At 35.9% G+C, this 16,333-nt stretch overlaps 1 protein-coding gene across 1 annotated transcript in view; it reads right to left on the bottom strand.

The window, feature by feature from the left end:
* LOC135075380 (kazrin-like) overlaps positions 1–16,333 on the bottom strand; it is a 132,509-nt gene that overhangs the window by 27,013 nt on the left and 89,163 nt on the right. Inside the window, exons 3-5 of the mRNA XM_063969824.1 lie at positions 4,883–5,088; positions 2,331–2,598; positions 1,400–1,663 (exon numbers count right to left, since the gene is read on the bottom strand). Coding sequence (XP_063825894.1) covers positions 1,400–1,663; positions 2,331–2,598; positions 4,883–4,918 — 568 coding nt within the window. The 5' untranslated portion in view covers positions 4,919–5,088. The remainder of the gene's footprint in view (positions 1–1,399; positions 1,664–2,330; positions 2,599–4,882; positions 5,089–16,333) is intronic.

Below are 16,333 nucleotides of genomic sequence, written 5' to 3' on the forward strand. Positions count from 1 at the left end.
TTAATATAGGGTAGAAGTAATTTAAATTGTATTTGTAGTTATTACTATCATATTTTGGACCTTAGTAGAGTTTAAAGACAAAAGTGTCAGGTAATTAGTGTAAGCAAAAAAAACGCTTATTATCCAAGCTAAGACTTAAAACCAAATCCTTTGGCATTTAAATGAAAACTGCTTTCATAAACTCATTTTGTAATGCTCTTTTTGAAATCGTAGCATTAGTATTGCCTGCATTCGCGAATCTCGCTTCCAGGCTAATCAGGTTAATGGATCAAAGTCATTAAAAAGTCGCTACCTAGAGTATAATGCGAACGAGGGAAGTTTTTAAGATTTCTTAACTAATAAACCGAAATGGAAACTGGTTTTCAATGAAACACAGAATTTATTCCATAGAGAAGTTGAACAATTTCATTGTTTGATATCTATCAAATATGTAGAGTGCCTGGGTATTGACTTAATCCCATTCGGAATCACGATTTTTCAAGTTCACTCGTTTCGCTAGCTTGCTATTCGATTCAATAGATACTCTAGGTATTGGATATTATTTACTTCAGTTTATTCAGCGAACAAATAAGTACGCCGCAAGTTCTTAAAGCTGACCTTAAAGCATAGCTTATCCGGGCGAGGCGTCTCAAACCCGACTTTTATAAAGAGCCCTCATAACAAATTTCAGCTCCAAGCAACGTTGAAGAATATCCAACTAGCTCTGAACTTCATCAGCAAAACAAACATGCCGTCCCGACTAGTTACGAACTATTATCTCCTGGATTACAGACTGGAAGATAAACACAAACGCAAACTTTACCTATTCCTGTGCTTACTTTTGTTTATTCCTTGATAAGCCTGTGGTATCGTTCCTGAACTGTTCATGCCGTACAACCGTTTCTTTATCAGACGTCAGTTTGATTGATAGCTTTAGAAATTCTGCCTGAACATTCGGTGCACGGAATAGGTATTATTTATCATCGTTCAGCCGAAGGAATAAGCTCACATTAGTCATCAGTTTTTCGATTATTCATAAAGATTCTTTATCGGATCAAATCAAATAAATTAGAATGGATTTCTCAAATACTACAGTGACACGCTAGCTTGCTAGTGGTTTAATGGTATATCGTAGCGAAATCACACGCTAGATCCAAATTATTCAGTCAGGTCATACCTAGTGATTTGTAAGTTCATAATACCAATCGATTCTTATAGTCATGCTAGGTGCATCATAGTAGAAAGAAGGCATCTTTTGTTAGTCCTATTAACCCTGCTGAAATTGACATTTTAGATTAATTTACAAATAGGTGAAAAATTGGCAACACATCTTTAAACGCAAAAAAAAATTTGAGTTCATTTCTATGGCCCTTAACTCATTTATATGATTGAACCTCAATTTATAAAATAAAATAGTTACCTCCATCGAGCGTTGCAGTGATATCAGCCCGGGGCTCCGGTCCATCGCTACTCCTGCCCGGAGAAGTAGCATCAGGCAGAGGGACTTCTTCCTCCGAGCTGTCTGCCGGATCCAGGACATTCCTCTCGCTGGTGTTACTGGTTCCTCCGGTGCCAATCTCGGCGTAGGTCCCACTGTCGCTGCCGTTTTGAGTCGACCACTTGACTGGGGATTCAAGTTTACCATTGGCTTGGTTCTCTTTATTGTCGTCGTCTGTTGGGAAATCTGTATTGAATTAATGTACAAATTAATATGTATCAAAGTACTCATAAATATCTAATAGACATTTTCTATAACGAGTAGGTATGGAAAAAAGATCGAAGTAAGACTATTTTTCTTAGGGGCTTACACTCTTTTATGTTAACAAAAGTTTACCTCCCGCGACCCTGCATAAATCTAACCATTCTTATTCTAATTTTCCCATAAAAGGGTTATCTTTCCCTTTACAAATCTCTTTTCGACAACACACTCGGCTTGGCAATAGATAGACGATGAGTCGAGCTTTTTTTTCATGTTGAGTGTTCGTAGGTGGGACCTAAATGGAATCCCTTGAGAAGGGCAGACTATAAGTTAGGACAGAGACTCAGCGGGTACCCAGCACTATTCTGCTTCAGAGTTTTATATTTACCTACTATGAATTATTACTTCTTGAGATATTAAATGCAAAGCTAGGGATTTCAATATTATTATGAATTGAATAGCAAAGAACTTAGCTAAAACGACGCTAAATGTAAATCTCTTAAAATATTGTAATTTCATCATTCACAGACTCGAATCTATTAAGTAGCTATAATACATTTTACCTAAGTAAGTTTATAATTTTGAAGTTATTAGAATTTAAGATTTGTCTTGACTGTAAGTAGGTACTTCATATTATATCATATTAGCTTACCTATGAAAGGGTTGTCTTTCCCATTTCGGATGGACAGCCTGGTGGTTCTATTAAGCGTGCCATCTTTGTCCCCGTTGAGTGACCCGTTCCGTTTGTCCAGGGTCCCGATGAGCAGCCGACGCTCGGGGGGGATCGGGCGGGGATCCAGGTCGGGGCCGAGCGCCGAGCTGGCCGGCGTGATGAGGGGATCAGCGGGCTCCGGCTCCGAGTCCGCCTCGACCCTCGCTCCCACTGACACTTGCTCATCCACCATTTTACGGAGTTTCGCCTGGATAAAGATAATTAATATTTAAAACTATTGTCTCAGTAAAAATTGCAAATACTTAGGCTGGGTTGCACCATCTTACTTTGACTGTAATAAACGTCAAAAATCTGTCAAACTCCATACAAAAATCACCGGTTATCGTTATAGTTACCTACGGTCAAAGTTTGGTAGTGCAACTCAGCCTTAGATAGGTATCTATTATATAGTTAATACGAGTAGATATGGCGGTGTTTATATTTGGGAGACGCATACTAACATTGATGATAGAAGCTCATCAATTTATATTTGCTTGTTGTGCAAATTGCAAATACAGTCACTTACAGGACAGACGACTTATTATAGTCATTGAATTCATACCACTTTATCGTCAGTTCTTTAAATTATCATATAGGTAAGAGTGAGAATAAAATTATTTTTGAAATAATATCTGATGTTTTCATTCAAAGTAACTTCATCGAATCCCTGTGTGTTTATAAATTCTCCCCGACGTAAACAATAAACTTAATCCCGACCTAAATCATAATGCCGATGGCTCTAAATATTGAAATAGTAAATCCCAGAACAGAGTCCCTTTGTTAGGCAATCATAGGACGAAATATAGATTCAAGTTGGAGGCCTATTCAACACGCCCTTGGGTTAACAGTGGTGTTATATTACAGCGATCCGACCATGTTTTATCTGCTACTATTAATCTAAGAAATGCTGCTATTTAGTTAATCCACCTGCCGCTTGACGTAATCGTCGTTCAGGGCTCAATTAAGAGCCTACCGTACATCTAAAAAAGCATTTTAAAATAAATGACAAGCTTAATTTAACTGAAAGTTTCTTTAAAAAAATTACCCAAGGAAGATTTATATCTGAGCATTATTTTTGGGTGATAATATCTCTAGAAATATGTGCTACGAGAAATCTAGTCCTACAAATTAAAATTATTTTAATGTTACATTTTTCAACTTAAATTACTCGTTTATAACTAGACAGATACTAATAGGTGAGCAACCCTCAACACACTTTACAGGAGACCCTTAAAGTTTAATAGCCCCATTTTAGAACCCTGCAAACACCGTAATCATCTAAAATGCGTTTTTGATCTGATATGCAATGCTAAACTTTTTAATTGCTATTGGATCGCGTGATCATGCGTCTACCTATCACGTATGCAGCGTCAGTTTAACCCAGGGTTTAACGTAAACCGACGATTAAGTGATCCACTTATGTTAACGATTGGACTGTATTACGCCACAGCACACGCGACTTATCAATTTGGAATTAACTAACCATAATATTTATTTAAACCACCATAAAGGTGCAATTCATAAAAATAACCTCATATCATAATGGATTTGGTTTATGGTGTCGTTAATTCTGATCCATGGGACTCGAAAATTGCTTTTGCCAATTGCAATGTACTAATAAAATTGCTATAATAAAAATATTCGTGCCTAATAATATGCAATTACGTTTTTATGGTCAAATTGAAGTGTTATACACCTTATAAGTCTACGATAATTTTCCAAAGTTCATGTTGACGAATATGTAACACCAATACTCGCGAATGTATCTACACTATATACGTTGCGTGTTTATAATTTTGCCAAACCAAATAACCCAATAAAAGTTGACTTTTTAAAGTTAAATCACGTTTTCATAACTTGCCAAAATATTCCATACTGCCTATTCCGTTATGTAATGCTGAAGTTTGCGATGAAAAAACAAAGTATTGTTTGTGTTACAGTCACATACAAAATGCTTTGAATTATTTTCAACTATAATAAAATTATTATGTAGGTATGTGATGTGTAAAATGTAAGATTACTTGTGATCGATGTATGTAGGTACAGTCAACAGCACATCAGATTCCTACATACGGCTCTTTCAAATTAGAGTGGATTCGACCAAACAAGAGTAAATATTATTCTCAAAATAAATCGAAGTGAAACTGTCAATGTGCCAGTTATACCAAGAGTTATTCTCGGATAATAGTTTGGTCAAATCAGGCCTTAGACGTTCGTTTTGAGACGGATTATAATCAGTTTGTGAGGCCGCACACGGAAAACTTTATGATATTGCGTTGGAATCAAATTGACGAGTACCAACAGTAAGTGTGCAGACTTGCATTCGCATGACAACCATCCAGCTCAAAACGTCTAGTTTGAAAGAGCTCTTAAGATATCTGCTGCTAAACAACATCTGTTACAACCACGTTCGAGCTACATTATTTAGTTTGATGTACAGATAGTGTATGTGTTACACTTCAATTAAGATTTCAGTACCGATGTGATCTTACCTGGGCGTCACCTAGTATGCGGCGCACTAGCGCCATCAGGCGGCCGTGGCAGGCGCTGGCATGCTATCCCCCGCCACCCCCCCGGCCCATGGTCCCCGTGACACCTGCCACTCGTGCCTCCAAACTTGGGAACTATTGCAACTATTCCACTTTGCCCCACTCTCCCTCAGCTCTCGGACGTGCCGAATTTATTGCTCGGTGACTGTCTGAAACAAAAGATATTGTGTTGTCAAAATATCCTCCTCTTTTGTGTGTAAATCCTTAAGAACTTATGTGTTGAGTGAATAGGTTTAGTTTCGGTTTGTTTTATTGTTTTTCCTCAAGCTTTGGTTGGTAGTTTAGCGTATGAAGATTTATTGTAAAAACTCGCACCCACGAGAACAATGTCAAGATATGTAGAATATTAATTCTCTGTAGCTGTGCCTTAATAAATAAATAAATTAATGAAAGAAAGAACAAATATATTTTATTCTCAAATCCTACTTAGCGTTCTCCGTTCAACCTCGTCACTGTATTATCGATTCCATCGCCTGAAACTTTTTCATTAGTTACTGTGAAAGTTTCAGACCAATTTAAGTAGATGATTCGTCAAATTATTAAGTAGATCCTAATAATTCAAGAGACGGATATTCCATTCTTCAGCCTTGGGAGTTTTTGTTCTTTCTTTTAATCTCAGAGAAACCTAAAGATATACGTTTCCTGCGACTTTGTGCATGTGGAAATGATTTTCCATCAGTTTTTTGGGAAATAGTTTTGAAGTTTATTTATTAGGCACAGTCTAAGAGCGCCTTCACATTAGGGCGTCAGAAACGCGACAGTTATAATGTGAAGGCAGGAAACAACTGTCATATAGTATGAAATTTTCGGCTGCACGTCTATCGCGCGTTTGTTGCGCTGCTAAAGTCGCCTAAATGTGAAAGGGCTCATCAGCAAAATAGCACCTTTTTAACTACATAATTATTATGATAAAGTACTTTGATTGTGATACCCAAATAACATATTAAGAACACTAATATAAAAGTATAGTACTATTCGTTTTAGAGAACTTTATCCAAACCCCCATCATTATCGAAGTAATTTAGTATCCACAATCTATTTCCGCATACTACTAAAGTCACTCGGCATAATTACTATGATGAATATTGAAAACTTCGTACTTGATAGCCTACGAAGCCTGAAGTAGGTCAACAGTCGACACTCGCTGAATAGATACTAGTACGTAGCTACGTGTTGCCACGGTTTTACAAAAATTGCTATTTGGTACGCGCGCGCCTGAAAATTTTATGAATAAGAACTTTTCCCGTGTTTTAAACAGCGCTATAATCGTCATAATGGAAAAAGTAGAATATATTCTGTACATCATCATCATCAACAGCCCTTTACAGTCCACTGCTGGACTATGAGCCTCCTCCACTATAGTGGAGGGTTTGGCCATAATCTCCACGCTTGGCAGGCGGGTTGGAGATCGCAGTTTAAAAGATTGATGTTTTTCAGAGAGCGCTGCTGCCCATTCTCTGTTTGATGTGTAGTACATAATGTGAAGTAATAAAAATTTCGATTGCAGTATTTTAAGAACAACTTACTTATAATGTGTGCGAATTTTATGAATATCATAATTGGGTAGCTGAGATCACCAGACATACTTTTTATGAGTTGTAAAAATGCAATTCCACATACAGTACAATAGCAATTCTGCGTTATGACATCATTAGGTTTTTGGCAAACCAACTAAAAGAGTAAATGGACAAAAATTGATTTCTAAAATTCTAATTACAGTTACTTATTCAAAAACAAATTTGTTTTTAAGCCTACTAAGGGCTGATTTTTCAATCGTCAGATATCTTTTATCTGAAGAATAACCTTGTCATTTTGACATATTTCCCATACTGAAACTGTCACTATGCCAATATTCTTCAGTTAAAAGTTATCCGGCTATTGAAAAATCAGGCCTAAATTGAATTAATCAATTAACCTCAATCTGAACTCACTATATTATGAATGTAAAAGGATTCCTTGTTTACTTTATCCACCCCTTATTATGTAGTAGTTAGTTATGTACTTCGATTCTTCATAAATCAAGAAAAGCTTCATTAAATGCGATGTGCTGGGAGTACTGCTTTTTGCTTGTATGCAGTCATTAATTAGAGAGCACCATTGAAGCCATATTTTATCTGCAATGCGTTATTATTATATTTTATTTGTTTACGGTAATTATAACCAATAGAGTGCTTTTCAGTGCTTATACTTACTGATTGTTTTGAAGCAAATTAATGCTTCAATATTTTATAATATTATTTACTTGTACTTATAGGAAACCCACCAAAATATTCCATTTCCATCATTTTAAAGCCAAGCTGTGGAAGTTGATTGTATAACATATTCACTGTTCGAAACAACAGAATCACAATCAAAATGACACCAGATTTTTTTTTGGGTAAAACAGCCCTTATTCGTAGTACATTTAAGACACCTCATTTATCCCGAAGTGTTGCCGTCTGTACGCAAAGGGGTAGGTACCTACCCCTATCCCGCCGGCAAAGAAAATTACAGCTTGTTAAGTTAACCCTGCTAATTACAGCTTCTAACTATAAAAAAATTACAGGCTCCTTGATTGCCTGCTAAGTGGTAATAAGGTAAAGAGCAGGAACTTGCGAAACTCGTTAGTAGGGTGCCGCGGGCGACTCTTCTAGCGACCCTTGTCTTTTATAAATACTATCCTTCTTTTTCACTCATTATTTACCGAGGACATCCTTAACATAATGTTTTCACAATATTTAATGTCAAAAGCAAGATGACAGACTTAGTAAGAACATCCTTGTTACACCTAATATTTTGCACAATGATCGCTGTCAAAAGCGATACAAACGACAAGCAGGCGTTGTTACCTACGTTTCTGCATTCAAACCCACTTAGTAATAATAACTATGCAATTTATGTATTTGTAAGCTGTTTGTTTTCTGAATAAAACAAAATAAAATTAAATAATGATTCAATAATTGAGCAAAATCGGATTATGCTTATTTATACTCGACCTACTTAAATACATCATAAATTGTGATGAAAATAGGTAAAGATTAAGCTTGTCGTCAATCTTCCCTGATGGAAAATGGTGTCATTTCATATTGTACTTACTAATGAAAATATTTTGAATATACTCGTAAGGAGGCAATCTAAAAGGAGTCAAAATTAAGTGGACCTCACTATCGTATTCAGCTGATATTGAATAGCCATTTCAAAGGCTCGTAGTTGGAAACTATGAAGTTTAGATTAACATTAATTGTTGAGAAAGCAATTTGATCCTAAGTTATATCGCCTATCCAATTAATTAAGCACACAGGGGTGCAAAAATAGTACGTATCAATTTTCTCTGAAATTTTCATCCTACAATTATTGGAATTGTGTTTAAAACACGTTGATGTTTTTGCTGCAATGAATTATGTGTTTTCTTTGATTTTACAGTAGCCACTATAATTTTTTGTTGCAAAATACGACCTTACAACTACATTTAAGACGCTAGTCTTTGATGATGTGCCTTTGTGAGTGTAAGAAAATGTTTTGAATTAATGTATTTTTACGATGTGGCCAGCAAAGGCCGACATTCCGATCACGATTGCGATCCCGATCGGCGAAACACAATTGCACGGTTTTCTACGCGAAAATATTGCAGTGAGAAAATCCTGGCACAATGAAAATAGTTGTTTATTGAATTCCCCAGCTGTTTGCAATGACGTAAGTACATGCTTCGGTCGGCCAGCTGATGCAATTACAACGGACAAAAACATTCAACAAACTGCAAAACAATTTTACCGCGATGCAAATATCGGAAGGAACTTCAACGTGCAGAATTTTAAACGGATTTGTTCCATTTGGTTTTCATTTTGGTTTAAAATTGTAAAACGATATTATTATGTTATTTTTTGTTTGCATAATGTACAATTATTATCAAAACTGACCTAGTTTTTTCTATGCGGGATCAAAATAAACTTGTTCTAAAATATCTTATTCCTTGAAGTAGTAGTTAGAAAATAAGACATTAAATAAATTAATTAAGTAAGTTATCAATATATGTAATTTTAAGTTACTTATAGAAGTCAACTAGGTATAGACACCTACCTATAGTTCTCTTGGCCCTCACCAGAAACAGAGCCCTAATAACTATGCTGCACCACACTTCAGGAAGAAGATTTACCAAGTTTCTTTTTTAAATTAAGGCTGTTATCCTGACGAATATAGCCCGGGAGAGGGTCTAAAGCGGTAATTTGCGAAGGCGGCTCGTTGAGCTCTCGCTCCAGTTATTGGCCGCAAAATTGATTAAAATTCCAACTGCGTAAGGAAGACTCATCTACTTTTTTATTAGATTGCGTCTAGAGCGTTTCGGTTCTTTTTTTAACTCTATCCACTTGATTTCGCTGAGTGGTGCCGGTAGCTTGATATACTTTTCGAGCGAAAAGGATTCTGTAAGAAACAATCAAATCAGATTAATTTAATCCGGACGCCAAAATTGAAAAATTTCGTCCGAGTAAAGTATCTGATAAAGGAAGCGCTTTTAATTTTTCGTCCCCCTAAAGGAGCTAAAGTGTAGTAAATTCGTTAAAAAGAATTAAATTGTAATTAAAAATTCTTCGTCATTTAGTTAAACCGTTCTGTATTCGTGTATTATGTAGGTCGTATACCTTCTAAGAAAAGTAGGAAAATCTTTAATTTTCCAGTTAAAATTTTCCTTGGCTTCAACACCAAAAAGATGGTCTGAATACCAATCTGTCCTTAACACTCTATTTAGGAAATTGTCTTTTTCATACCTTCCTTTAATCTACGCGATAACGCCTCTACAATTTAAATCAATGTAGCTGACGTTTAATTTAGATTTACCCTCCTCCTTGAGGGTCGTCACGTCACGAATGCAGTATTCATCAAAGTAATTGCGCAGTTTCATTAAAAACCCCGGCACATCCTTTAAGATTTGCATAAAAAGGTCTCGAGGCTCCGTAGAGCCTCGGTTCAGTAACATTGAACCAATTTTTAAACGTCACATCACCTTTCGTATACCCAGGTATGTTTCAAAGGGGCAGGGGAATAAAGGCTTGGCCTTAAGTGCTTGTCAGAAAGTTTGCTTTGCTCTCTTTTGGGTCAGCCTAGCGTAATTGATCAAAATACGGAGGGCACTAAGCCGTCGCGGTGTTGATGCTATTGGGCCATGTCAAATAAACGCTTGTGACTGTTCATAGTCATGTAATAATAACTTAAAGGTGGTATCATGTACTGGGACACGGTAAAAGATTTTTGGTAATAAGTTGATGATACAAGTAACATCAGTTAAAATTATTCCATGACCCATGTTTTATACACTATCGACCTCATAATTTGAATTGGATTTCCAACTAAACTTCAACTGTAATTTCATCGTAATTGCTCCTCGGGTCGGTATTACAAGATATCGTAGGTAGTTCAGGTTTAATTAAAACGTGGTCGGTATTTTATACCCTACACCCACGCGGCCATAGAGTAGCTTACCTAACTAACTAACTAACCTAACCTCCTAAATAAACAATTATGTATTACTTCAAATTGCTTAACAACTTGATGGTATTAAAATGCTTTGAATTTTCAGTTACTTCAGCCAAAACCACACACACAATATTACAACGCCCAGGAATTTCACGTGCCATTTTTCCAGATTTTTGGCGGGAACCATTTTTATTTTTTGTAAAAAAATACAACATTTTTTTTTCAATAGAATCCAGCTAGTGCAACGTATTAGTTTTTTTCTTTTTAAATTAAATGGTGATTATATTTTTCGTTGGTTTAATCCTATTTTGTAATTTTCACTGACAAGTTATTCCAATTTTTTTTCAGGCAAATTGAATGCAAATGTAAACTTTGTAACTAATTATGTAAATCGGCATTTCTATTTTGAGTAAACGATTAATTGAAAAGTCCTTAAGTCTTTAAGCCACGTAGTAAATCAATAGCTCATCCCTGAAACAAAGGGAACACAGGTGACGAGAATTATCCCTTAGGAGGAGTAGGACTATATTTACGGCATAACTTGCGACTTTCCAACACAGGCCTCCCGTAACGGCCTCATAAATAGACAAAGTTTAAACCTAAACAGTTAACTATTTCAACAGACATTATTTTCCCCTCTAATATTCTGTTTCGCACAGAGATTATTGTTTATGTGTTGTCGTGTTCGGTGTTATGGACGATTTTGTTTTTATGATTATGTTATGATAAAATATAAAAGGTTTAACATTGAAATTTTGTGTAAAATAAAATGTGTAACTGTTGCTACGGACAACAGAACTTAAAGATTGTCCAAAGATTATTCTCTTCTCTGTGAACATTAAAACTTAAATAGGTACTTACATCTTATGATAGCCTATCTATACTTACACTTTATTACACTAAAGCAGTAACAAGATAAAATTAATTTCGTCGAAATCTGAACTCGTTGAACAAAATCCCCGGTTGAGTTAATTCGTGTTCAGGCTGTGTATACTTGTACAAAGTTGCGAGTTTAAACAGCCGTGAAAGTCGTGAGTGTCTTGTATTCGCGAGTTTGTTTTTAATTATCCCGGATTACACTCTCTTAACTTGGAGGATGCGTTCGACAGGTCCCGTAAAGAGGGGTTACGTTGCTAATGAACTATGTAAACATGAGCGCATTTGAGAATCAACCTGGAGGGCTATTCTCCGCTATTAACTCATCCGGAATGATCAGATTTCCAGAGCTTTTAATTGGTCTGTTTTGGTTTTGAATTTGGAATACCATGGGTTATTGCGAAAGTGTTTTGTTTTATTTCTTGTGATAATTCATTCACTTCAACTTTGTAAAACATTTATTGCTTTCGGACTTTTTAAATTAGGCCATTTTGGTTTTGAATTTGGAATACCATGCAAACAATATTTCGATAGTATTTTGTTTCTGTTTGATACTCATTCCCATAAAGTCCTTTGTATTTATAAAAACGTTGATTTCATGTTGGTGCATAACTGCAAGAGCTATTTCATAATACAACATGTTTAATTTCATTGAATTCCTTGTTACTTAAGTACTGCACAAAGACTAATTTTAGGCAAGTTAGTTTTGTTATCATTGATAGTTTAAGGAAGGTAAGGAAAAACAAGGCACGAGAGCACAACCTCATTTGGCGAAGGCACCTTGATAATAAATATGTAGGCGAAAATTCATGAAATAACGCTGTTATAACCCAAGCTATTCCATTATGGAGATAGGTATTGTTGCGCGCTAGAATACTAATAACGTAATAACTAAGCAAATAAACATGCAACCAATAACGCGGTCTTATAAACAGTAGGAGAATTTAATTTGCGACGATGTACGTGACTTATTTTCATACCCCTGAACTAGTTTCAGGGAATGGGTTTTCATGGCGAGAATAAGAATCGTGACTGAAAAGACGGTATGAATTTTCTGAATATTCTTGGAAATATACTTCAAAAGAACGAGAGAAATATAAGCAAAATTATACTTCGAATGAGCTTAGGGGCCGTATTTAGAAACGATGATAAAATTAAATCTACGCTTGAGACTAGATTCACTATTACACTTCTGTCCAAATAGTAAAATTTTACTATTTACGCAAAAACTTGATACTTTTTATGTCTACTTTAGCCGTCATAGATTTTTTTAGTAAAAACACTCTGAAGTCTCATTTTGTGTTGTGTATTTTGTGTTAAATTATTTGTAGCCATAAATTTCGAACCTATCATTGCTATAATTTTCAACATAGTAAATTATAATACACGTGGAAAACTATTTCCCAACAACACCTACGAGTACATCGAGTACCGTGATTTCAGCTACCCTTTGAAACTCCGTGCATTACTTCTCAAGCATCGATGTGGAGGTAGAATTCTCCAGCTTCCACGGCAAAAGTTGTGCAGATGTTGAAGTTCCGCGCGCCATCCACGCAGCGACCCGTGTTTCAGCAACCCGCTAACTAGATACGGGCTTGTCTCTACAACTTCCGTGCCGCCGCAAAACGCTGTCGCACTGATTTTGTTTGAAGTCTTTTTTAATAACTAAAACCCATGTTAAAATAATTAAAATATACGTATCTCTTTACGTTCTTACTCTACGAGGGGACTTTAGTAGGCTGTTATATCATCATCAGTGTTTTTTGTATCTTTTTGTAAGTACGCAGTGTAGTTTATATTTTAAAGCTTAAGTTTTGTTGAGTTTCACTTAATTTGAACATACTTTTTCACTATTTTCGTTTAAAAATAAATTTATAGCAACCATAAAATTAATAATAGCTTTCCGTTTCATTTACTTTCCGCTCTGATCAGAAGCCACCATAAAATAGTTGTTTCATCTACTTTATTAATAATAAAGAGAGTCGTTCGGTTCGATTTTATGATTCTCCGCAATCTAGAGTAAGTGGACTAACATTATGCAAATAGTCTGGATTCAAAACATCCTTTTCGCTGAAATGCAAAGTTCGGTTCATGAATAAGGACATAAAAACTCTTGGTAATTAAAGAAACTTTCTGAGTGATGGTAATGGGCTGGGCAACTGTTACGCCGAAAGCATTAATCATTGTTAAAATGTGGTGCCAATACCTATATCAAATAAGTCACAGATTTTTTAATGACAGATTTGGGAAGTGTTCTAAGATTCGATTTTTGTGTGTCACGCGATTCACGTTCTTTTTTTAAATAATCGAACGCATTTTAAAATTCAAATTCTTCTAAATGAGCGATCCCACTTTTTTTAAAAGAGTGCACGATGTATGTAAGTGCCAGTATTATGATAAATTGGTCCATCTTAAATTAATAATACAGTAAAATTAATTTTAATACTTTAAGGTTGGGTATACCAGTTCCTTAATCTTATGGTAATACGAAATTCAAAACGGGAACAGTACCTCTAGTAGGAAAAACTTTCGAGTTCGTTTCGTTGCGTATTCAAAGTGTCATCGAAAAATTTTGTATGAAAAATTAAACAGCGCCCCCTAGGGCGGCTATAATATAGGGGGCGCTGTTTAATTTTTCATACAAAATTTTTCGATGACACTTTGAATACGCAACGAAACGAACTCGAAAGTTTTTCGTAATAGAGGTACAGGAAAACCGTGAAAATCAGGATGTTTAATGGTTCTCATAAAGAAAATCGTTTTAAAATTCGAGTCCCTAAGGCAACGTGTGACGATGTAAGTAGGTAATCTGTCTCATAATATTACACGTTTTATCACCTCGGCACCAGCCCGACGGCGTGGAAAGTCAGTCTTTCTATGAGATTTATATACTCACCTTGTGTCAGAGATGTTAAAAAATCTGGAAAATGCTCTTAATTAATATGTACATAGTATGAATTATTTGCTGCTTTGTTTTTAAAATCTACATTCAGTATTTTTTGTTAATTTAAAATTTTAAAGCTCTACCTAATTAGTGCCTCAAAACTACTAAGGTATGTTTTGCTACTACTCAAAGGCACAGAGTAGACAGTTTGTGTTTATAAGCCGCTTTTAACTACCTACGCTACAAACGTCAAACAATAAAGAGGAAAACAACATAAAATACCAATTTGTTTGTTCAAACTTAATCTGTTTCAAGTACCGAGACGCAGAAACCTTATAAAAGCAAAGCCCACGGAAACAATGTTTAAGTAAGTGGGCGATTTTCCAAGGCGCCGGGTTCATGAAAGAAAATTGTACTCGCCCGGTGTAGTTTTCATTCACATTGTTGATTGAAATAGAAACTGCTTACTTACTTTCCTGAACGAGAATAATTGAAGGACTTAGAAGATTTGTTTCATTGGAAATATTTATCAACGTAAAATATTAGCTTCTCCCCGTGACTTTGCTGGTTTTTCCTGTCTATACTATACTAGGTACACAGTGATTAATTCTATACTATTCTAAAAACTCTGTATATTGATATATTGTACAATTTGGGCACTTATACGAGTATATTATCTATTAAAACAATACAGACACAGGTAGATTTTCATTGCGCCGCGCTGCGGATGTGATCTACAAATTACTGCGTCACAATATTTTTGGAATGCATTTTACAACAAAAAAGGTCAGGAACTGGAAATATCTTCCAATGCACTTTTCAAATTAAAATACAGACAGAAATCGAGCAAAAACCAACATAACCGAGAAACCCGTCAGGTATAAGTTACGCAAGCGCTGCCTTTAATAACGGCAAGTGACGCGACCGGCACGGTCCGGGCGACTTGACGGGACACCTCGTTTGTGTCGAGACGAGGGGATTCCCATCTCGCGGAAAGAATGGCGTGTCGAAAAGAAAAATTGTTGCACTATGTCACGAGGTCACGTCTACGATGCAACGATTGAACGAATTGAGACGTGGTCAGCGTGTTGGATGCGTTAGTGTTTTGTTTTTAGATCGTATTTTGTTTCTTTATGTTAGACTTAGATGAATAAAATACCTACGCATATCCACCGAACCTGATTTTCATGCTGAAATTGAGTTGGGACTTTTAATTAAGTTTCAGCCCAGACGTAGACAAATCAAATAAGTCGCAGACAGATCGAGTGAAGGCAAAAGGTTGACTAAAATGTATAGAGACATATAATTTTTGTACAGATTATTTTTAATTTAAGGCAGTATTTTGCTTTGCTATAACTGTTAAACATACCTGGCTGTGATTGCTTATGCCTTTTAGTAAAGCTTAAAGTATATACGATAAGAAACAGGCTATGAAAATGATAACAGCATCGATGCGTTTCCCCAAAAGGCGAGAATGCAAAACCAACATCAATGTGTTGTTGTTATAATGCAGAACTAACAAACATCGGAACAGCCAACAAGGGAGCATGAGCATACTCACACGTCGGAACCTCGGCTTATTGTTTTGACTTCCCCCAACCAACCCGCGGCGAACTAACCGCTCGCGCTCTAGCCTGAAGGGTGTGTGTTCTATTACCGGTGCTTGCCTGCCTTGAGCTTTTTAATTAAACCGTGTAATAAGAGCAAGGGAGGCGAATTATTTTGAAACACGATTGCAATTAATTCCATGTAGTTACTACATGTGACGTGCGCCGCACAATTACATGTATCAATTTACTTCACGCACGTTTAGGTATAAATGTAACATATTTTCCTTAGATTGGGTATATTATGGCGTAAGTTGCTCAAATTAAATTCTCGAATTGTTTTTCAGTAAGGTTTATTATTATAAAAAATCTTTATAAGAAATAACCGAAAATGATAATATGAGAAATTGTAAAACATACATCACACGTGTCTTATATCGGAACGCTATTCGTCAGACTGAAAGCATTCAAACAGTAAAACTGCCGATCGCTCTAAAATAAACTCGTCGAAACTCAAATTTGAGCGAGAGCCTCAAATTGAAACTCTTTCCAAGGCTGTCTGCGTTCCCATCGACCGGTAAGTTTTGACGAAACTTTTGTTTTCAGCGATTGTCTTTTTTGTTAGATTGTTTTCCGATC

The sequence above is a fragment of the Ostrinia nubilalis genome, chromosome 10 (assembly GCF_963855985.1).
Source record: "Ostrinia nubilalis chromosome 10, ilOstNubi1.1, whole genome shotgun sequence".
Classification (NCBI taxonomy): domain Eukaryota; kingdom Metazoa; phylum Arthropoda; class Insecta; order Lepidoptera; family Crambidae; genus Ostrinia; species Ostrinia nubilalis.